Source organism: Ruditapes philippinarum, unplaced genomic scaffold (assembly GCF_026571515.1).
Source record: "Ruditapes philippinarum isolate M1 unplaced genomic scaffold, ASM2657151v2 ctg110_1_1_1_1, whole genome shotgun sequence".
NCBI lineage: Eukaryota > Metazoa > Mollusca > Bivalvia > Venerida > Veneridae > Ruditapes > Ruditapes philippinarum.
In genome coordinates, this window is record NW_026856488.1 from 11,743 (window position 1) to 36,063 (window position 24,321).

The 24,321-nt window shown below is 30.9% G+C and overlaps 1 protein-coding gene across 1 annotated transcript in view; it reads left to right on the forward strand.

Annotated features, from left to right (window-relative positions):
• The first annotated feature begins 273 nt into the window (after positions 1 to 273).
• The window catches only part of LOC132746718 (voltage-dependent calcium channel type A subunit alpha-1-like), a 289,277-nt gene continuing 265,229 nt past the window's right edge, over positions 274 to 24,321 (forward strand). The window contains exon 1 of the mRNA XM_060735947.1: positions 274 to 1,250. Coding sequence (XP_060591930.1) covers positions 1,046 to 1,250 — 205 coding nt within the window. The 5' untranslated portion in view covers positions 274 to 1,045. The remainder of the gene's footprint in view (positions 1,251 to 24,321) is intronic.

Below are 24,321 nucleotides of genomic sequence, written 5' to 3' on the forward strand. Positions count from 1 at the left end.
ATTCAGTTCACAATATTGTACAGCTCATTTCGACAGGAAAAAAAACAAGATACACATGTCAATGTCAATCATAGGCCGTAGTTGTACAACGTCAATCCTTAATCAGAGCTTTTCTATTTTAGATTTATTTATAACATAACTACGTATGCATATTCGACCATATATCGAGAAAAAATAATGATGCAGATCGCCCGTAAATCGTCTCAAGTTGTGAATATCGTAAAGTAGACTTATTCACTATCGGTTTCCATTGCCATTCACTGTTGCCTCCATCGTTTGTAAACCCGGCAACATGCTGTAGATTTCTATATGAAATCAATTTCACAAACGTACTAGAAAAGGTAGGATAAATCGTAATTAACTCGTGCCGGTGATAGTGTATGAAAATTTGCCTGTTTGCATAATAAACGTAAGGCAAAGAATCAATACTTTTCGCGGGATAATTTTATAACTTGGTAATCTAGTAATGGCTTCTGAGATTGTGTTGTAGATATGGGAAAAGAAAACTGGAAACTTGTCTGTTTATGTCTGTCGTTTTTTCTCTCTTGCCCACTGTGGTCTATCGCGGAAGATAATTTGATAATGGCATCAGTGACTTCAAGGAAGATATTATATTAAAGGAAATAATGTCATTTATAAGTGTTAACATTTTACCTTAAAAGGCATTGGATTTTTTACTTTCATTTGTTTCTCTTTATATGTTTTGATCTGATTTTTGTAAGAATCGGTATAATATTTCTTCTTTTTCTGGAATTTCGAAACCATATTACGATCATTTGTATAAGTTGCTGTTTTTATTTGAATTAAGCATGATTACAACGTTACTTAAACAATTTGCAAATGACGTTCAAGACTTCAAGAATTGAATTTGAGATAATTATTTCTTGTGCCTTTCTATAATGTGTGGAAATGCAATGCAATTTTTATTTAAATCCATTGGCTGAAGCGGTGCGTAAAAAGGTGTTGTGATATTTTTGGATTTATTTTCTGGACAATTTATATTGAAAGGTTAAACTCACATCATAAGCTCTAAGGGTAACCACAAATGTATCTAAAACATGAAAATGTCGACATGAATTCCGGATCTTACGTCAAACCTGACAACATGAACCCCGGATATTACGTCAAGGCAGATAATTCAAATCCAGGATATTACGTAAGCCCGGACAATATGAATCCCGGATATTACGTCAGTACTGACGAGAGTGATCCTGAAAGTATTCCGGATGATTGGGACTCCGACACAAAAGGTATTCTTTTTATTAGATTGTTGACTATGACATTGAAAACTGAATTCGTTGCTAAATTTAAAACGATCGGGGGATTGAAACGTAATTCAAGTCACATAGTGTTGCTTTAAATGATTATTACGTAAAATACTGTAAACCGTCAATGTATTTATGTTCGCTTCTGTACTATTGCCAAAACTGTTGTGACAATTTCAAACTTGGGGAGGAGTACTCTTAGGGGAGCTGCGTTTAGTGAGTGTCAGTCTCCTTTGTTGATTTTTTCATTAAATATCTTTGAAAATGTAAGAAATGAAAAGTATTTTATCTCCAAAATCAAAAGAATTTTCATTGGGAGGGGGGGGGGTATGGTCATATAAATAAAAAATACGGATCCTTAAATTATTGAACTTGCAGCAGGCTCTGCTCATGAACGGTACTTGAACACATTTATTATAATAAGTAAATATCAAGTGGAGAAAGTTGCACAGAAATATACAGTAGCCCTTTCAAACTATCAGTACCTAGGAAATATTTACTTTACTCTAAAACACAATTGCAGATGGCTTATATTATACATTATACTTTTTAATGTAATATTTAATTAAAATAATAAGATGGGAATAACCTTCAGAAACATTCACAATCGGTGTAGCGTTCCAAATAGACTGTTGCGTGATTAAAGGTGTAGAATACTGACATGAAACTGTGCAACTTTACACGAAATTTAATATATTGAAATGTATTGTCAGTTACACACCTGACGCACATTGATCATGTAGTTATCATTTTCCATTTATATTAAATAACAAGGTAAAAAATAAATGCATTTATCTGTACTATTGATTTTTTGTGCATATGTTTGTGTGATACATTAGCAGTTACGAGAATGACATGTTTCGATCGATCTTTGCCCTTGATATAATGAAGGTACAAATATAACTTGACATTTGTTAATGAAGACTCTGCTGACTGTTTACTTGTTTTGTTTTGGGGCCATAATAGCTGAAATGTTCAGACGAAAATTCAAGGTTTATAGTGTTACACTAAAACTGTCATTATAATTTACAAATGTGTATATGTATGTATAGAGCGGGTTTGGTCAAAGTGACATAATTCTTAATTTTCGTTGTCAAGTTGAGTTGAGTTGACTATGTACCCCAAAATATTGATTGTAATTTTGGTGATTGACCAACAGTTGAAACTAGAAAAATATTTTGGATAAAAATGCAAATCTGCCTTAAATATAAAAAAACTGTTTTTTACTCTTTACTCTTTTTAATTATTTAAACTTTACATGTAAATTCCGGTAGATATTTACAGAAATTTTCTTCGGACACGTGACTTATTTATCGTTCAAGCGAAGAAAATTATAAAATTGAAAGTTTGTGCAGAATGTTAACTTATTTTGACTTTCAGACTTTCACCTGTTCACTCACTATTTGGATAGGCATAATGTCAACTTAACAAAGTACAACATCAGTTCATTGATAGTGACAAATGTATGCAAATGATTTTTTTGCATTAAAACGAGATTACAAATTGATTTAATTTAGTAAACAATTGCTGAATAGTGCCTGGAGTGAAAGTATATTGACAAAGAGCAAGTTTTAGGAGACCTTTCGCCTCATAGTGTAGAAAGTGTGTCTTCCCACAACCAATTTTTGATTCCTTTATCAATGTTTTTTTTTCTTCAAATGTCAAAATTATCCATAAGATTACTTATTGTATTGATTTTTTTAAGGAATTAAAAAAAAAGAAATGAAAGGTCGTTTTCTGTACATTTATGCTTTTACAAGACTGTAATTCTTTGATAAATATATTTCACTTTCGTATCGACTTCGTAGGTATCTTTAATTGATTATTTATTCTATTTTAATGCCACGGCCCCACCTTCATTCGTTGATTTTTCAAAGAGATTATGAAAAATTACATTTACTGTGACGAAAAGGCTTTTAATCACACCGGTTAATCTTATTGTATTTGACAAGAGAATATGATTTTCATAAAGGTGGATTCAATAAAAAAAACATTATTCATACATATTCCTCAAACTGGCATGGTATAATAACAAATTGAAAGAAAAACATCACATCATCAACGAGAGAAAGTAATAATGTGAACAATTTTAATAATTTTCAAGACAAATTGGTTTTGATGAAAGGTGAGTTCTGTCATTATTATTGACTGCGCACCACCTGAGAGCGTTAATTATAGTGTCACAGACAAAGTTTTCTTGTCTTATCGATTGCAATGCTTTTAGCTCATTTTATATTCGTGATACGTTTATCGATTTTGACATAATACTGCTGTTTTTTCACATTTACGAAAAAGGGAGCATTAGTTGTTAAGGCAAAGCTAATTTCACAAAGAGGCATTATTATTCAGATACAATACTATCTTCCTTTATAAGGTTACAATGACATTTAAGCGTTTGTTTAAGAAATAATAATTTCAACTTTGATTTATTCAGTAATTGATATATAAAAGAAATGGCGGGAAATCAGATGAAGAAAAAGAACGTTTGTGATATGTTTTATTTAAACTAGGAGATACTAGTATGAGACATATATTAAAGTGAATTGTCTGTAATGGAAGGTCTGTTATACTGTTATACATAACAAAGCACAAAATAATTATACATGGAAGTTGTTTGCACGTGTGAGATACATAATCCGATATTACTGATATTTCAATGTTTTGGAACAAAATGTCATTATTTATCAGATCAATGGCCTATATCACTTAGAAATCTATAATTTATTAAATGTTGTTTTTTGTTTTGTTTTTTGTTTATGTTTTAAAGGCAAACAAGCAATTTAGTTGTGTGTCAGCATATTTATAGCTTTACACACTTTAAAATAAAAAAAGAAACACGAGAGTCAATGAATTTTTTTTAATTGTATGTTTTTCCACGCAGTCATCACGCAAAATCGTAATTTTTCAATTTTGACGTTTTGAACATTGTAAGGATTTTTTTCTCTTTTTTCATTAGCTTAATTCTAGCGTTCGTCAGTGCTATCCAGAAACGAGCACCAAAGTATGTTAATGAACCCATTTAGTTTATTGTAAAATAGGATTCCGACGTTATTTTCACATTCCTGCGTTATTGGATATACGCGGTGGTTATTTAATGGTCGATTGTTTAAATGGACACATATATTAAACGCAAATATATTCAATGGATTGCTCACCTTGTTTTCTTTAGTTTTTAACATATAACAATGAAGACAGGAGATGAAAATTGATCGAACCATTGACGTATAAGACAGTAAGATATTCAATAACGAAACTTCATTAAAGAAATTGAATTTAATAAAGGCAATTCGTATTATAAGAGAATGAATACAGGAGAAAGATGTAGGAGAAAGGAAGTGAAGGGCCAGGCAGTATGTAAAACTGAAGAAAGAATGGGGATAAAAATATTCAAAGATATTTACCGTTGACGACAAATAACCAGACGTGACACTGAAACATTGCAAATGTAACACAAAATGCATCAAACCACACTTCTTAGCTCGGCTATGTTCCTGTTACACTTGACAATGTTAATGAATTTATTCCTCACTAACAAATTGTCAGTGTTACAGAAAGCGCTTTAGATTATAACACTCACAAATGATAATTTTTATAAACATATAATAACAATAAAAAACTAATGAAAATACAAAATACCGCCTAAAAGAAAGACAAAACAATAAGTTTTACAAAGTGAAAGAGCCCAAAGTAGCAAGACACTTCAGATCCAAGGGCATAATGAATTGTCAATTGAGAAGTCATTTACTTGGTTCGTCATATGCAATCAAAAACGAAAGCAAACAGCTATTATATTAAGTTGAACATAAAGCAAGTGAAATGCTTAAACGTAGTTAAAAATCTGAACACATTAACAAACAGCAGAAAAATTAATTTGTATTAAAGAAGAGTCACTTAACAAGGGATTCCTCTTACAGGAAATCAACTACATGCCGTTTAAACTGTTACCGCTTTGGCGATTGTTAGCTGTGCTTTTCAGACAGAAAAGATTTGGATAAAAACACAAACTGTGCTAGGGGCTTGGACGGTTACTTACACTTACAAGTTTCGTCCGTGAATAGACTCAATCAAACCGAGCCTGCAATATTTTCAGTTTTGTTGTTTTGGATTTTCTTCGGGTATTCAATTTCTCACTATTTTACGTAAATACACACAAACATTGATTATAGAAATGTGACATATTGCGTTGCAATCTAATCCATAAGATATGAATAATTCTGATAAGATTCTTTATTGCTTTTTAATGACAACTTCAAGTCAAACTATTGCCTAAAGATACGTATGTCAGCAAATATCTGCCATACATCTTGAACTATATAGGAAACGAAAAACAAACATTCACAAAAGAAAGTGAATTTGAATATAACAATGGCATCGAACGCATTCCTTTTTTGTGTACGATCCGTTCTTTTAAGCTAAGAATATTGTTCACAGTGATCGAAATGATATACTTAACCATTTTTATATTGTAAAGTAAAACGTTGACCTTTTGATACATTTGGCTGGCACATATGTCTGATATCATTTTTCTAGGTAATATATGTTACATTTTTATTCAAGTATTAAGCCATGCTTTAAATAAATGAGATGCCAAACTTTTATATATCGACATTACAGATTTTTGGGACGGGGGATTCCTTAAAAAAATACCCTTCCAGATTTTTTCCGCCTTTTTGATTGGATATTGATTACCTGAAAGAAATTGATATTACCGAGCCAGACGGGTAATATATACATTAAATTTCCCCCGTTGGGTACCCCACGTTCTAAACAACATGCGCTATGGCGATGCGCGTACGGTTTGATTTTACGCGATGTAAATTCCGATGGGGCTATTTGTTTCTTTTTATGGACGGATATTTAATTCTGCAAAGTGGACATGTCTAAGTTTGAGCAAGGAAACAAGAGTGAAAATATGAATCACTAAACCCCGCCCGAAACTGTAAAAACTGAACAATAATGCAGACTCGGTTTGATTGAGCTTTCATTTGCCTCAAGAATAAATCGACGACAACTTTTTAAACAGAATTGTTCAAGTAACGCTTTATTGGCTTCTAGGTCCGATTTTAATGATATTATTTGGGGAACAAATGACGTTTACAGCTGCCTCACAATTCGAAAATCAACTGATGCTGACCTCATTCTGCTCAGAATCGTTTATAAAGTACGAAGTTATAAGTAGCGATCCAATAGATTGGCATACACGAGTCGCTAAGATACTTGAACTTTACTCATCAAAATGCACCACTTCGGTGGCTTTCATCGTTTATAAAAAGGACATGGCAACGGCAAGGTTAGCAATGACTGCAACTAACGCATTCACTTGAAAACGTTTGAATTTAATAGTAATAAGCAACTTAATCAAATAGGTTCTGAAAAACGATTAAAAATTCTCAAGTTTTTTTCTATATTGGTTAAAGTAGTCCTTTTGACTAATGTTACACTAGTGAAAAACTATTGTAGTGTTAAAAATGTACGAATGACAAAAGTTTGGATACGCATATCAGATTATCACTGAATTTACATCAATTATTCAAAATCTATTAGACACTACTCCATATGTTCACACGCTACGAAATGGTTTTGAGAAAAATTTGATTGCCGTTGTAGGGAAAACTGGCCATACATATTGAATTTGAGTGTCAGACTTGATGGATATATCAGCAGAAGATTTCTTATAACAATGTTTGTAGTAGTTATACAAGTATCTAAATATTTCTATAATCATTTTTAAGCTTAGTTTATCATGTACATGATAAATCGTTAGTTTATTTTAGCTAGTATTTCTTTATGATCTATACGTATTAAACAAACACAGTTGATTTTAAACGAGTACTGATCATCATTTTGCTTGTAAAGACAATTAGTTGAGTTGTACGGCTAAGTATGCATCTGTTCAATGATTAAACTACATCCAAAAATGACATTCTCTTGATATACAGGCTGAAAGATATTTGCATTCAATACTGTTCAAGGGTTGTAATTGTATTATTTCCTTATAATTATATACCTAAAATATGTATATTTAATATGTAAATCTTCATATATCCTTATGGGTTTTTATTTAAAAAAAGCTATTCGACACGTTGAAATATATTAAAACGTTTATAGTGGTAAATCACTTCATCTTGGAGAAATATAAACTTTAACGGCCCTATTTAATTAAATGTATGAGTTTTAGTTAAACACATAGTAATTTACTTTTCAAATAAAGTTCATAGATAGAGTAGATGAAAGCGAAATATCATAAAGATGAAATGACACTGATGTGATATTATTTCTTGAGGCTATTTTAGGACTAAAATCAAAATAAGTTAAAATGTCTTTTGATACTGATTTTCCAATTACCATTAAGTTATTTTTAAAGAATCAGTGTCATATATGAAAGAGTTGACCTAATTTTGACAAGTGATTTGGAACCTCTTATATGTAAGAAAGGGAGGTTTTGTATAAAGATGAACAAATATAAATTGATGATAAAATCATAAAAAAGATACCTTTTCGCCTTAAATGATTATAATTCACATGATTATTTTCAAAACTGAAAGGTTTATGCGTTGCACTAATATTCTAAGGATTGCTGGCCACGTGGGTTCAAGCCCAGTCAGGGGAAAGCCATTGTTTCTTTGACCAAAAAACTTTACACTCATTGATAAGTACTGGTTAGTTTCAGGGACTGATTCGAGAGTGTTTCAATAAGTTAATAGCTTACAACACGAAAATCGAACTAAAATAAATTCGTTTAAACTAAACTGAATATCACTAACAGGAAACATAAAATAAAAGTTTGACCACAGTGACTTATTTACATGTTCCTGTATCGAGACAAAATAATTTCCGTACTGTTCTTCTGTAGGAAAATATGAGTGCGGAAGTATCACATTTTATCCTTAATCAATCACGTTATGACAGGTTATATGTGAATTGAGGTTGCTTCAAAGTTTGATGAATAGAGTATATAATTGCGACAAAGCATTTTTTGTATTCTTTACATAACGTTTGGCATCGAAAAAAATATGTCAAATTTTGATGTTATTTTGTACAGTATGTCCCGTACTATTTAAGTAATATCAAAAGTATGATACTGTACCAAAGCATTACAGAAAGCATACGGTTTTGCAGAAAATTATAACATGACCTTAGTTTAAATAAAATATTTTGCGCCTTTCCTTGTTTCTTATCCATTGCATATTTCAATTTCCATCTTTGTTTCCATTGTGGTCGAGGACTATCTTAGTTTCTACAGCTTTCATATAATTATGCAACAAATGAGTATCATTTTTGCCAAACATGCTTTAGTTTACAAATATTGAACGTTACTTGTTGAGATTTGAATGTTTAAACTTGAACAGAAAATACGTTACCATTAAAGAACTATAAACAATTACAATGTGAAATATAATCCCATTCTTTATTACTTTCAATCTTCAAGAGTTGGGTTGTACTATTGTATTGCCATCAGCAAATCCGTTTAAATCTTTATTTCTGATAATCTATACTGTCCGTTATTTTGAGCGCTCTTTAATTCCCTTCGTTCACGAGATATGCAAATCAGTACCAGATGAAAGAGAAGGTTTCATAGACAAGTTTCTGTGCAAAACTTAATTTGGGCATTGTTTCTCTTGCAGTTTGATAACATCACGTCTATTCCCCTTGAGGATCTAATTAATTAAATATCTTTTTCACTGAACGATTCATTTATAGCCTCCTGGTAAATTAAAGATATTTCCGGAAACAAATTGAGCAGGTGATAAATTGCATAATGATTTTGTTAAGACATTAACTTGGGCTATTAAAGCATAAACTGTTTTACGTAAAATAAACCTATTAATAATGGAAACGTCTGAGTTTTATTGATTTCCTTATTTGTAGCAAGCCACTTTAGTACACTATTAAGATGAAACATCCGGAATTCAATTTAATGCAAGACAAATGAATAATAATATGTGTATATATAGATAAGTAGCATGAGTTGAAATAAGATTGTACTGACTCACTCAAACAGAGTATGCACTTTTCATGTAATTCGGTTGCAATAACTGCTTCCGAGTGATCACATTTTTTCAGATTTGTATCACAAAAAGCTGTGTCTCAAATTTTACTTTGCTTGTATTTAAAAATACATGAATTTCATTCAAATAATTGTATCTGTTTTGAATAATTCATGTGTATGAAGTGTATGACAGCAATTATTATCATAATGAATTATATGGAGTAAATGAAAAATCCATAACAACGATTTTTATACGTTAATAACAGGCAATTCATTTCGTTTTAATAGCAAAATCATTTTGTGATATGTGGAAATATTGATTGATTTGCATGTATAATAAAAATTTTCAATTCATCCGAATCATCATCAAAGTATAATGACATTACATGCAAGAAACACACGTTATGGGAATTTCAAAATGATATGCCTTTTCCAATGACATTGACCAATAATTTATTTTGATTGGTCTTAAATGTCTTCCAACCAGTACTAAGCAATGAGTATAAAATTTCTTGTCTTGTCCCTGTAAGGGTTTGAACCCACACCGTAAGCAATCCGTAGATAACTAGTTTAGCGCGTTAACCACTGGGTCACGCCGCCAAATACGGTTTTATTTATACATCTTACCATCAGACGAGTTTATAAACTAAATGTATGTGATATCTAAATAATGTTTGACGTCATACAGAATAAACAATAAAACTAATGGACTGCTGTCAAATACAATATGTCTATATAATGCAAAACTATAAATAAAGAATTATTCCGAATACTTTAGCGTATAATAAATGCCGTCATGTTTTGACAAATAACGGGACGGAATTCATATAGGTGCATTTAGGGAATTGTACAACAAGATTTACAACACAGAGATAAAACATTCCAATGGGAAATAATTCAACAAATATAAAAATATTTCATTCTTTGAATAAACATTACAGCATTGTGTCATAGATCATCTAATTTGGTTTACTATGGTTGTTATGGATAAAATTTGTTTCCATTTTTAACGATATGATAAGTTACATTGATTCTAACGAAATGTTTTCTATTTATAAATTTCTTAACATTTGAGAAACAGTACATTAAATTATGCATATTGCACATTTTCATGTCCGCATGCTTGGAAAGCGCGTTTACTTGTTAAGTTAAGTATAGCAAAAATGTTTTTGTTCAGATCATTCCCTACCCACGATTTTCGATAATAATCATCTTTATTGCCCACAATGACCCAAAAATTAAATGTGTTGCACAGATCGGCTTAGATTTGCACAAAAAAGTCGTTTATCAAATCCGAGTAAATTTCCTATTAACTGCTGATATGTCAGTTTCTATATTTTCATATTGAAATGACCTTTGAACGGCAAACTTTTCCAATTCGGCATTCGACGTCAATACAAGCGTAACAAGTAAAGGGCTTATACGTATCATGAAATGTATAACAGTTTGCTGATATTGATATTACTGACGACACCATTTTAACCATCGCAAGAAATTGAGCAGAAACTATCTGAAATTGAGCAGAAACTATCTGAAATTGGACAGAAACTATCTATAACAGAACAAATTTCAAATACTTTACCAGCGTTGTAATGATTATATTAAAATTATTTTACTGATTAACATAATGTATTTTACAGAGTTAAGATAAAACGCAAATCATTACAATTTAGGTCTACTATGAACTCCATCTTTTAATTTGGTCCTAACCATAAAACAATTTTATTTAAAACATCAAAATGTGTACTTAATGAATAGCGAACAATGTGCACCGATAAATAAACACCAGTCATTGAGATTTATTTTCAACAACCCGACAAATATACAGCCACATAAACAGATGGCAATGTATATGATGTAAAGTCATTGTGTGTGTACAGAAATTGATTGAAAGCGACTTCTATCCAGGACTTATCTTATAAGCTGTATATACACAGCTGGTATAAAAAATACCGCATTATGAACTGTCTTTATTGTAATATGATGAAGTGATACGTCATGTATATAATATGTAAAAATATGATAAAATGAAAATAATGTTTATTTAGTTTGAATTTATTAAATTGCTATGGAACGACACTCGTACACTCTAAGAAAGTTTAGTCGTAGATATATCTTTTGAGTTCCATTGAAATGAATGTATTAATAGAAAAGCAATTATGATAATTAACAATATAATGAAAGAAGCATGTAGATTGCGGAAAATAGAGAATTAGAAATAAGAAAGAGTTTATATCAAATCATAGGTCCGAAGTTATGTTATTTAAACTTAACAATATACATTCGACTTGTCAGGAATTAGAACAGAAAGAACACCTACCTATGAGAATCTTAAAATTTGAGATTGTTTAAACCTTAAGGGCAAGAACAAGAAATTTACTTGTTAAGATTACATGATAACTGAAATATAGTATATGATGTGTCGAAGTTACCATAGGTAATGTTTGGGGGTTGCATGTTTTTAATATTCATTGAAGCAGTTATTAGAACATCATTATAGCAACATTAACATATTAATGCATCAAATCAAAAAGCAATTTTGTCATGACGTTATTCACACAATGATATTATCACTGGGGCTCTGTTAGCTGTTGACCTGTGAAGGGAAATATTTGTTTACATAAGGTTATTTGAACCCGATATATGAAACATATATTGTTACAGTAATGCTTAGTCTGATTAAATATTGTTACAGTAATGCTTAGTCTTTTTAAAAATGCATTAAAAAACTAAAACAGTAAAATATTCCATTGTGAGCCATGGCTTTAACTTAAAAAGTAATTGCAGGGTATTTTCGTAAGAACCTTTTATGTTAAAAGAATCAACAACTTACACAAAACACGGACTTACAAATGAATCAGAAAAATCTTTTTCTATGATAGGGATGGTGTCATGCTAAAAATCCAGCGAATGCGATTAAAAGGGGATATTTAGGCGAAATAATGACAAAAATATTAAAATGATCTTATGAATTCAAATCACTCTAAAATGGCATTTCTTAAAGTTTCAGCATGAATTTCTGTTTAAATTCTATATATTTTGGGTTTTAAGCGTAAATATATCTATATATGTTGAACAAAATTTAGACGCCAATAGAATCACCGAATAGTTTTAAAACAAGTCAGGCGACTTGAACAACCACTTGAAGTGACAATAACAGATATTGTGGATATTGTATGATTGAAACAATTCCAAGTCATTCATTTGACATGTTCTTTAATGTTTACAGAGTTCACTGTGACAACTATTGTGAAATCCTAGCGCTCTAACCTGACCCACGCGGGTCAAGTTAGAAAACCACTATTTTATTCTTTATATGGAGAAAAGTTGTGTTCCTTTGACCGTATAATATATTCATTTTGAGGGCATTTACAGAATAATGAATGAAGAATTCAAAACTAAGAAATGAAAATTTTGCCTGTGTCTCCCTTTAAATGCAGAATTAATATACTGTAAAAGTTAATTAAACAAACATTAGTAGTGATAGTATTTTAATTGTATGTCAATACTTGTATAATATTCTTAACATTACTTTGTCGGTATACTAACAGTATCCCACCGCTTAGATTTGAAAGCTCCTGTTTATTTGACATTTTTATGTTGACAACCCTAATTAATACAACAGGGCTCAATCAAACCAAGCCTGTAACATTTTAATGGCCTCCGATTGTTTCCTTTTTATGGTAGCATAAATTATTCAGACTGTTTCAATAAAAATCCAAAACTTTCTATAGATTAAGGCTGGAATTAGGTTTGCTTAAACACAGTGAATATGTGTGTAACTAACAAGGACTATAACCATTACATGTTTAAATGTTGAATACTACTAAACCGGTGCTAGAAGGCGTGGACAGTAGCTTGCACTTAAGACTTAATCAAACCGAGTCTGTCACATTTTCAATTTTGCCGTTTTGGACTTTCCTTAAGAATTCTATATCTCCCTATTCTATTATCTTCTGTTTATTAAAATTATCATTTTTGTGATAGGAACTAAAAAGAAAAAAAAATTAAACACATAGCAGCGTCCTTAAATTTAAAACCTTTATAATTATTTTTTATGTAAAATTGAGACGTTTTTATTTCAAAATGAAAATATTGAAAGAAAAATACTACTACGATTGAAAGTTTTCATTGCATCATACAATAATATGTAAACTTCCGAATGATTTATGTCATCAGGAGCTAATTGTTATTGGGTCAACTTGCAATTAATTATCCAAATTACAGAAGTATTTACACTGTAAATTGAGAGGAAGTAATGTTGACACCGATAACGATTTTTGGCTGACGTAAAATATCCGGATATCAATTACTTCATGTGTTGTTAATCAAACTAGGACAAGTTTTTAATCTGATACCGTAAATGTTTAAGGAAATTTAAATAATGCTACTATCCTGTCTATGTATGGGTGTTATAACTTCAATTTTGTTATAACAGAGATGTAGGATATAAAAAGATACAATGAGTTCGATTGTTCAACATCTTGCCAATTGAATATAAATATTGGATATGATATTTGCTTTATGTGTGTGCCAGATGGTGACTTTTTATGTACATAGAGGCATGATTAAAAAGTGCCCACGAAAGAGTGTAAAATACCTTCATATGTTGTTTTTCCAAACTGTTTAGAGCATTTTTAAAAGGAACAGACAATTTAAGATGTGGTTTGAATATGTCTTTGTAACTTTTTTTGTAAGCTTGTTCGTTTCTAAGAAAAAATATGTAATCCTTAGTACAGTTGAGCAAGTTACAACTCTAAAATTGATACTACCCGGAGTGACCCATAGCCCGAGCTCTCATAGAAGTTTCAATGTATTATATATTGAGAGAAAACAAACGATAACATTGTAATCCTTTGTAACAACAAACAGTATATGAAGAAGTCAATGAGTGTTCAAATCCGCCAGTTACTCTTGATTTGTCATCTTTAAGAATTAGAAATGGTCAAGTAAAAACAAGTAAAATGGTTTTCTGTGGTGAACATTTTAATGATATAAAGATATTTCATTTAACTATTTTCAACATTATTTTGGGGGAGGGGGGGATAAATCAACGTTTGTATCAGGAATTTTGTTGACAATTGAATAAACGATTAATATAGAAGAAGGTCTTTGGAAACTGGTGACCATTGAAGACCGGAGAAGGTCGAACATAAAACAATTATTTCTTTTTAAGAAAATGATTAAATAGGACTACCATTATATGAATAATTCCGAGCAAAAAAAAATAAATTAAACGCACAAGTTTACGCAGAAAATATCTCTATTTATTATGGCAGATGCCACTACGAATATTTTAATTTTGTAGAGTTTCAGTATAAACAATTTATTGTTTGTAAAATTTGAGATAGATATCAAAGAAACATTGATAATTTTCAATTAGAAATATCACGTAATAGTTTTTTGTTCTTAAGGTGTAATTCGGACTAACGGACTAATTCCCTACAGGTAAATCCGTAACCGACAAACGGTATTTAGCTAGGTTTTCGAAAAGGTCAATTAACCAATCGTGTACGGTTTACAGATCACATGCTCCTCCGCGTACCGAAAACAGGTCACGTGCTCCCCCATGCCTAAAAAGTTAAACGCGTACCAATACCCCGCAGGGAATAACCATAATCGTTGAAGAATCACACGCATAAGATGGATTAAAGAAGACGTCTGGGTGCCATACTGGTGTGACTGGATTGTATCGGGAACTACGTTCTTTGAACGTCGCCGTTTTCTCATTTTACATTTTAAATGCTAAGTCTAGTTTCTGAAATCTGCTTTAATTTGTTCCTTCGTAAGGCAGCTGACAGCAGTTTTCTCAAAATAGTCACATGATTAATTGCATATTGCTTTAGTACGTGCAATTTAATTCAAATTGTATAATGTCCTGTGTGACATCTCGACCCTTGCTCGCTCAATATAAAGCCATCCAAAGAGAATCAAATCATTAAATTTCAGAATAGGAAGATGTATTGAGAACAATGTCGACAATAGTAAAAGAGCAAAATTAAAACTCAGTTGAATTGAGTCTGCCTTCAGAATACAACGACCTGTGGGGCATATTTTACGATTGTAAGATCTGCGGATGTTTCTTAATTGACCATTTTACCAATTTCGTGTACAATGTTGATTTCTGCTTTAGCCGGTGCTAGGAAGGCGTGAACGGTAGATTGCAAATACCACTTATGCCAATAATTAAACATGCTGAATCAAACCAAGCCTGCAACAATTTCAATTTTGCCATTTTGAGCGTTCTTTAGGGATTTTGTTTTTTTATTTTATTTGTGTATTTCAATGTCATAAATAAACATTCAGTATACTAGTTTAATACTTAAAATAAGGAAATGAAAGTTTGAATTACATATACTTTAGTATTGTCCTATATTTCGTCTTGGTTGGTGGTAATATGGATTATAGAATCTAGCTAGGATGCGCTTTGGGCGTTTCCTGTGATGAAATTACATTTTCAAAAAAAAATCTAACGTGTATTATCGATATTGAAAAAATGCTTATTGAATCAAAATTAATTATATCAAATTAATTTTTACTTTTCATTTATAATGAATTAGTACCGTTGCATCACTAAATGGTTACTGTCATCAATAATGAAATTTGATATATCTTGATTCTACAATTCAAATAATTATTAGTTTTGCGATATTAATTAATAGGAAGATATAATATGTCACTGTCATTAATCATATATAATTATACGTGCAATTATAGAAGTACAATATCGGTCATCATTTGAAAGCAAAAAACGACATAATTATGATAGTAAATTTTTCTACCGTTTTTTCTCTGTCAGATTTATGTGTACTTAATATTATTTTCATAAACTACATATGAAAGTCTAATTTATTTATTAGTACAATGTGCTGTTAATCAAGTATTCTATCAATCAAATGTTCCATTTAAATTAATTATTATTTTGTAATATCAATAAATTGAACTGTCTCATTAACGTTTAAGATACTCCATAATTGGTATAATAAATAAGAACCATTGAACATTGAGTGTTGTAATGGCAACGAATATGATGTCTTTAAATGAAGATAGGCTTTTTATTTATCGCCTTAAAAAGGGCATCATTCAGGAAACGAAATAATCACGTTAGTCACACTCTAACTAGGTAAATAAGTAATCATTACTATATGTGTTTGTGTTTGATTAAAAAATATTGTTTTTGCAATTGCTTGATTAAACACTCTAACACTTGTGAATCTAATTAGTGTTAATATTTAAAACCACTTCATTTAAAGCTATCGTGTAATTGAGATAAATTTTACAGAAAACAAATATAGTATGTAATGAATTATGCATGGACATTGTAGGGGCATTAAACTCATTATTAAAAGACGATTGTAGTTGTTCACTGAGGTATCTGACAAGATTTATAAGATTCAAAATGTATCTGATTGTCCAATAAGTTAAAAATGACCAAATGACCAACTATTAAATTTGAATTTGTGTTGAAATTAGCGTTTTTTCTTCTTTTTAAACTGAGCACTTCTCTTATAATGAGGATCACCTAAAGAACGTTCTTTAACATGTGTAAATATATCAGTGTATTTGCAAACTCATATAGTCCAATTTTAAATATACATAATTAACTATTAAATACAGGTATTTTCACCTGATTAACAAATAGTTTCCTAGCATAGATAAAACACACCGTGCCATTCGACCTCAAGTTGGAACACGTGTTTCAGGAAACGTGATCCGTCCTACGCATCGTCTGATTTTAACTAATTGAAGTATGTTAAATAAGATTACTTCAAATCACACTTCAAATGATACCACTGTCATTAATCACATTAATACAAAAATGGATTAATACCCATTGGCAACAGATGTTGTTTAATTTACTTTTCGTTTGAGAAAATAGTGCGTTAGTTTGGTACGACACATTTGAGTTTTTACAGGATCCAATATGACTCGCCATATTCCTTGAGTTGTAGATATACATTTACTTTTTCATTTACGGTAATTGTTACGATTTTGTTGGTAATCTTAGATTTCAGTCTATTTTCCGTGACAAAATATGTATGATCTTTTTATCATATTGTATTATAATCAAGAAAATATCTTAAACGGATAATCATTTGGTGACGCATAATAAGATAGTAAAACGCAATAGTGTTTGACAGTGCCATGCAATATACATTTAGGTTACATGGAATCTTTTGAATGTATTATAAAATTTTCTATGAATCATTCCGTTGTAGCCCCGATAAACTTCAAGCCAAGTTACAAAGAATGTATATCAATTGAAAAAATGCCTGTTTTGTGCTTAAGATTTTAATCTATATGTTCCTTACTCATTTTACATTATCTTTTGACATCTATTTACAAACTCAAACCATAGTTATTATTAATGGCCTTCTGCATCGGAAAACATGTTTTGATCGAGTTTGAAGTTTAGACGTGTTACATTTAAAATGATGATAAAGCGTATGTTCTGATGACGCTCTTAAAGGAAATTAATGTTACCGTTATTAATCAGATGTATATAAACGTGTGATTAATCCTTAATGCAACAGCTGCCAATTGATTTATTTGTGTACTTTTACTTTAAGAATAAGGCGGGGATGATTTATACATACAGATTCAGTATATATCAAAATGGTTGACCAAATTGATGAAAAAAGAACAAACACAAAAGGAAAAAAACAATAACAACAAAAGTACAGTCGTGTTTAATTTCTAGTTTTGTTATTCATTACCCAAGGAGACGTTTCACAACCGCCCACACTGCAACTTCTATAACCTTAGAAGTTTTCATTTAATGTTTCGATTTCAATATACTTTCTTATATTGTTTTAAAAGAAAACGAAATAAAAGGTTTGACATAATATTGTCTTTTTTGAAAACAGTTTGCAGTATTGCAAGGAAATATTCATCAACGTATAGCGCACTGTACCTTGCGTTCAGGAAAATTTTGTTCCTGCAAGAGAACATTCGATCTTTTACTATAATAGAAAACCTGTTTGATAAATTACAAACAAAATTAAGGTAAAAGTAACATTAATTATTAACGGAAACAGAGAAATATTTAGCGTATTTCTTCACCTTAATACTTTTAGATTAATGAAAGCTGAGCTTTTTTTTCTTATCAATCTCCCAATAGCACCTGAGTATGGTAATTATTGTGCTGTCATTTCTCTCCTCGTATTTTCTTGATGTTTAGAATAGGAAAAATTCCTGGATACAATATTGATTCGGAACGCATTGAATCAATGCTTTATTTGCTACATTGTAACAACAGTTTCAGTTTTTCATAATAATAGATACAAGTTTATATACAGTCACGTATATTGTATGTCCTATTTTCACTCATGTCTTTTGTAGTTGTTGTTTTCTTTTCCTTTTTCTTTTGTATCAAATGAGTATATTTTATATAAATGCCTAGAAAAAAGTTTTCCCTTGGAAGCATTAATCACAACAGATTTGCATGAAAATTGCAGGTAATGAAAAAGTGCAACATCTCTCACGCCCCCAAGCACCAACTTGAGTACTCAATTTTCAACACTTAAAATTTCTGGAATCTATAGTATCGAAGGACCAGAAAAATATTAGAACACTGACGTGAAGTACGGGGCAAAATTGAGCCCCATTTTCGTTTTAAATAAGATTATAAGTTATTGTTGTTTGTTTTTTTTAAATATTTAGTATTACAATTTGTGACAATTTTTGTGTGGAAATAATCTATCATGTTTGTTGCTTTCATAATTACGACTTATTTAATGATTCTTGATTCTTATTGATAAATTTAAGATTTACAGCTGATTATATGTTTATTATTAACAAAAGCCAATTATAGTGTATACCAGTCCTGTAAATTGTTTAATCCATGTATATTGTATATATTATATTATAACATTTTTTTTCTATCATAAAGTTATTCATAGTTAGATATTAGTAAATACCATCTTCTATAACAAATACAATGTCTCAAAACTAAACACAACTATATTATGTTTGTTCTTTTTTCATTTTATTGAAAAAATCTTGGACCATATATTTTGTTTCTATCTTTATTTGCAAACAATTTCAACAAACTGGATATATACAAGTATCTAAAGGAAAGTATGTTTTCCATGGTGTTCAGGACAAGCTTTTAGTTTTGCTGGTAAACACCAGACTATTTTCTTAAAGGATAGCGCAACGAACGTTGACAAGCTATTTCCAAGAAAATAAGTTGAGGACACCAGCAATCTGTTATTTCAAGCAGTTTGAGAGGCTGTCATTAGACTACTTCCTAATCTCAGGAGACGTAAATTAATTAGGTCTTATGTTTTCCCATAGAAAACCAGATTTCCAATCGGAGACTTGTTAGAAGACCCTTAAGAAGTCAATAAAAATTGATAGGCAAGCAATCAGATTTTCCTCGCAACAGATTTATTCAACTGCATGGAATGTACAGCGAACATAAATATTTCTATAATTAAAGATTGTGCAAATCTGTTATTTGGATGCAAGTTTACAATATCAATCCATTTCCTTATTGTTTGGATTGAAACCAAATCATGCTCAAAAGTCCTTTTTACAAGTCCTCTCAAATTCCTGTATATCACGGAAAATGATTCGATTATGAACTTCTAGACTAAATTGATGACGTAGATACCTTGATAAGTGCTTTTCTTGAAGTACTGTGTTAATGAATGGTATTAGGACCTCGTTCCCTTGTTGAATTTTTATGTTTATTATACGGTGTTTTGTGGTAGTTGCTTTTTTGACACTATCAGATCAGCGGCATTAACAAATACCGGCATTCTATAAAAAAAATAAGTTATTTTCATCTTTTTCATGTTTTATTAACACATGCTATAATGAATTCTTTACAAAACGTCAATTTTAATTTTCGTCGCATAAAGTTTCAAAACTAGATTAAATTTATTTTAAAGCAGATTGTGTTACTTTTGAATTTTTCATGACAATAGCAATATGCCAGTAGAAAAAAAGAAAAACAAACAAAGAAAAACCGGTTCACCTCGCGATCATTGATATCAGTGTACATATCTGCCTTACAAATTGCTTAAACAGGCTCTTAAAATAGCATTCTGAAATTTACAAAACATTCTCCGCAAGTTTACAGTCTGAAATAGGCAATGGATATCATTTTCTTTGACCATAAAACATACCAAAATATATTTTTGCTTAGGAGATCTGTATGAAGACATTTATTGTAATATGTTTCGTTTTCATCAGTGTAAATATTGTATTGCAGGTTTCCGAGACTGGTTTATTGTCCAATATATTGTCTAACATTGCTGGAAAGCATGTTTCAAAAGGCAAAACGAATAATGGACTCCTGTCAAATAAAATATGTGAGAGTAATAAATAAATAATAATTTTGTCTGAGTTATTGTATAAGAATTGCATTACATCCGGGGAATAATCAAACAGCGGGCTTTTTACTTGCTCTCAGAGATAAATATTTACATGATTTACTGCAAAGCACATATAATCAAAAACAGAAAATCCCCCAGGAAAACAAAACATAAGCATCGAAATGGTTTTCAAGTGACATTCAATACGAAACATCAAATATTTACAACCCGAGATGTCAGTAATCAGTAATGAAACACCTAGATAAACAAACGCAAGTTTGTAAATGTAAAACGGGTGGAAATATGCAGTTCATTTGATCACGTGATCATATTCTTTGTAGAAAAGGTTGATAAAGGCTTCATATTATGTTTGGACAAATACTGAAGGTTAGAAGATAAAAATTGTGATAAAAGCTATGAAAGATGTTCGCATTGTTGCACACTACCAACAGAAATGCAAAAGGCAAAATAAATTAAAATTGCAACACTTAAATGCAATTTGACTCTTCCTCTAAGGAAGTGGTAAGTGTAATTAAAACAACCAGCCATCCTTGATTAATTTGATTCTTATACAAGTATTATATTTGCCGTCATGCTTATAAACGTTTCAACGTATGGTTTATTTTTTGACCTGATGACAAAATACCTGGCAGCAAGACCACATTAACTGGGATTAAGCTTATAATTAACTACTGTAAACAACTATAAACAATTATTTTATTCTTCTTGTGTATATTATAATATTAGTTATAAAGATTTTTGACAGGTTATATGGCCCTATATAAACGGTTGTTTGTAAATATAAGGTTATATTGAAACAAACGGTTTATATACGACCATATAACCTGTCAGAAATATTTATAACGAATTTATAATACAGCAAGCACCATTTTTAGGGGAAAAAAGCGAGATTTCTTTACATATCGACATCAGCCGTGTATATAAAACTATTTAAACGTCACGATTATCCAATGAAAAGCGACGTTACAAACGTGCAGTATTATAATACTGATTATATACTTTACATACTATGTGAGCCGCGAGGTAGTTAAAATGAATGGTCCGCCTTGCGCCGGGCATAGTGGTAAGAGTTGGGTGGTACATGATATTCAAGCAAAAAGTTGTCTCATAAGTCAGAAATGGCTGGTCCTTTCAGTAGGGGTGACACAATAATAAACAAGACCTTTACCTTTAATACACTTGGTAGCTTTAAACACTTTAAACACCATAGATGTCTTGTTTTCTTTCAATGTTCCAATGATGTAATAAAACGTACATTACCATGATATGATAACCAATTAAATGCTTTGCGGTACTTAAAATGCATTCAGTTCATTCAGTTGTTAAGATTTGTATTTCAATAGTACCGTTTATAGCTTTTACTAGTATAAGGTGTATTCACATCTCTTCTGATTACGTATAATCATTTTCAAATTCTAAAATTGCTTTTAGAAAATGTTCAAGATATAAATAAGGGCAAAAAAGTAAGAAAAATAGATTAACTCTAATAAACACGTTATCGCATTTATCAAAGATATAAATTATGCTCACAGTTTTAAATACATGGATATTCAGTAGATTTAATGTTTATTTTTGTGTAATTTTAAAGAATTTCGTGTGCATCCACTATCAATTGACACATTAATATATTAACAGAGTATAATAAATCCATGCATTAATGAGTCTTTTTTTCATTTGCAGCTTAATAATGCCGATGAACGTCAAAAAGATTTGTCACATGTATTTATTACCAAATAAAGCTTAAACATATTTGAATAATATACACTGATTTGTCTGCAATAAATTTATATATTGCCAGTACATCAGTCATATCATCAAATGACATATCGAACAGGAAAACAAATGTAAACAAATCTGTAACCTTTTATATCCAGGAAGCTGGGGTCATGCATCAATGCCTATATAGGTCAATTGTCTCGCACAATTATCAATTGACAAAAAGGTTAAAACAACAACAAAATCGATATATCTCAGAATAATACATGATTTGCATTGTTTCACTTGCTCAGAGCCCACGGTGATAGGGCGATTACCACAACTTTTCCGCGCAACGTCAAAATATCGTCCTTCTGACCGAGACGCCGTATATTTCTGGACAAAATATTAATGGCGGGATAAACAAATTCCAGGAAATAGCTTACAAAATATCTTACTGCTGGACATTGCAAGATTATTCCAATTGTTTAAGTATTCCATCGAATTTTTGAGACAATTTATTGTTAATCTAGCACAATACAATTTACACAAAAACACATACTTCGAAGAAATAGTGTTTACAAAAGATCGTGTGTACCTCAACATGACTCGTACTTGTCACAAAAACATGTGTTATAACGACGATGTCTTTGTTCTATGACCTAACGAGCTCGTATATTTATTATGGTTAACCCTAAGTTCAAGTTCCATACTAAATTGTGTGTTTCTATCGTAAATTTCAGGGAATATTTGTTGAAAAAAGGCCTACTGACCCGAATATTGGAGCACCGTACAACACTGAATTCAAACACCGCATTCTTTTTCCGTTAGACCGATAAATACTGGAACCGTCTTCTTTTGAATTATACAATAATCTTACAAATATGTTTTATAATAACTTTTATTTGATGAAAGTTTGATGAAAGATTGTTTACTTGCTGTTATGTTATGTTGCTGTTATATCATACGTTATGTTATGGAAAATTTCTGAAGGTCTGATCTGTGTTAATACTACCAGTTAGATAAGTGCAATGGTATCTATATATAGATAAGGATGTCTTTTCCTTTTCGAACTTATTCAAACTGATAAACCCCACATGGAAAGATTGAAGTTCTTGGCAGACTATACCATCAAACAACATCGAGAAACAAAAGGAATGAACTATTTGTTAATGGGAATTTCTTATTGCATACTAATTTGATAAAGTTGCAAAAGTCATAACACAAATTTTCATGGTGTAGTTTTTGCAGGAACCCGGGCAATATTTCCATAATCTCTTCAGTCATCGTCTCCAATGTGCTTTTTTTAAACAATCTTTTGCGAAAGTTTGACTTCATATTCTTTTTCTTATGTGGTGCATTACGCATATCGTCCTGAAATACAGGGAGGCGCTGATCCATTGGCGTACTGCTACAGAAGACTTAGTTGGGCGCTCTCCAGTTGCTGCAGTATCTGCAGCTTTGCCAATTTCGCACGTTGCTTTGGCTTTTTCAGACATAGGTTTGAACGTCTTCTTTTTCTGAAAGCAAACATTAATATCAAAAATCAACAGTGCTAAAATGACAGAAAAATGCGGTGATTTTAAGGAGGAATAATGCGGTGCCCTAATCTTATGATTGACAAAGTTGTGCGGTGCCTTAAAATACACACGTGGAAACATAAAAATCATACCAAATATACAAAAAACGGGTTATTTATGTATTGTAACTTGTTCATACGACGATAATGTACATATTTATAATGTATTTTGACCAGTTATATGAACTGAACGGACTAGAAATACGTTATATTTTGTAATGAAAGCAAGATTTTTTTCAGTATGCCCTAAATGTTTTCACTATCCTGACTTAATTAATGAAGCATTTTGCATGTAGTAAAGATAAATAAGTTTCAAATTAAATGGCACATTCGATGAAAAAGAAAAAATGATGATTTTACCTTGTTTTGAGCAAATTATATGCTGTTTTCGTCTCGATTACAGGCTTGCTGTCCATTTTGTACCACAGAAATATACGGTGTCTCGGA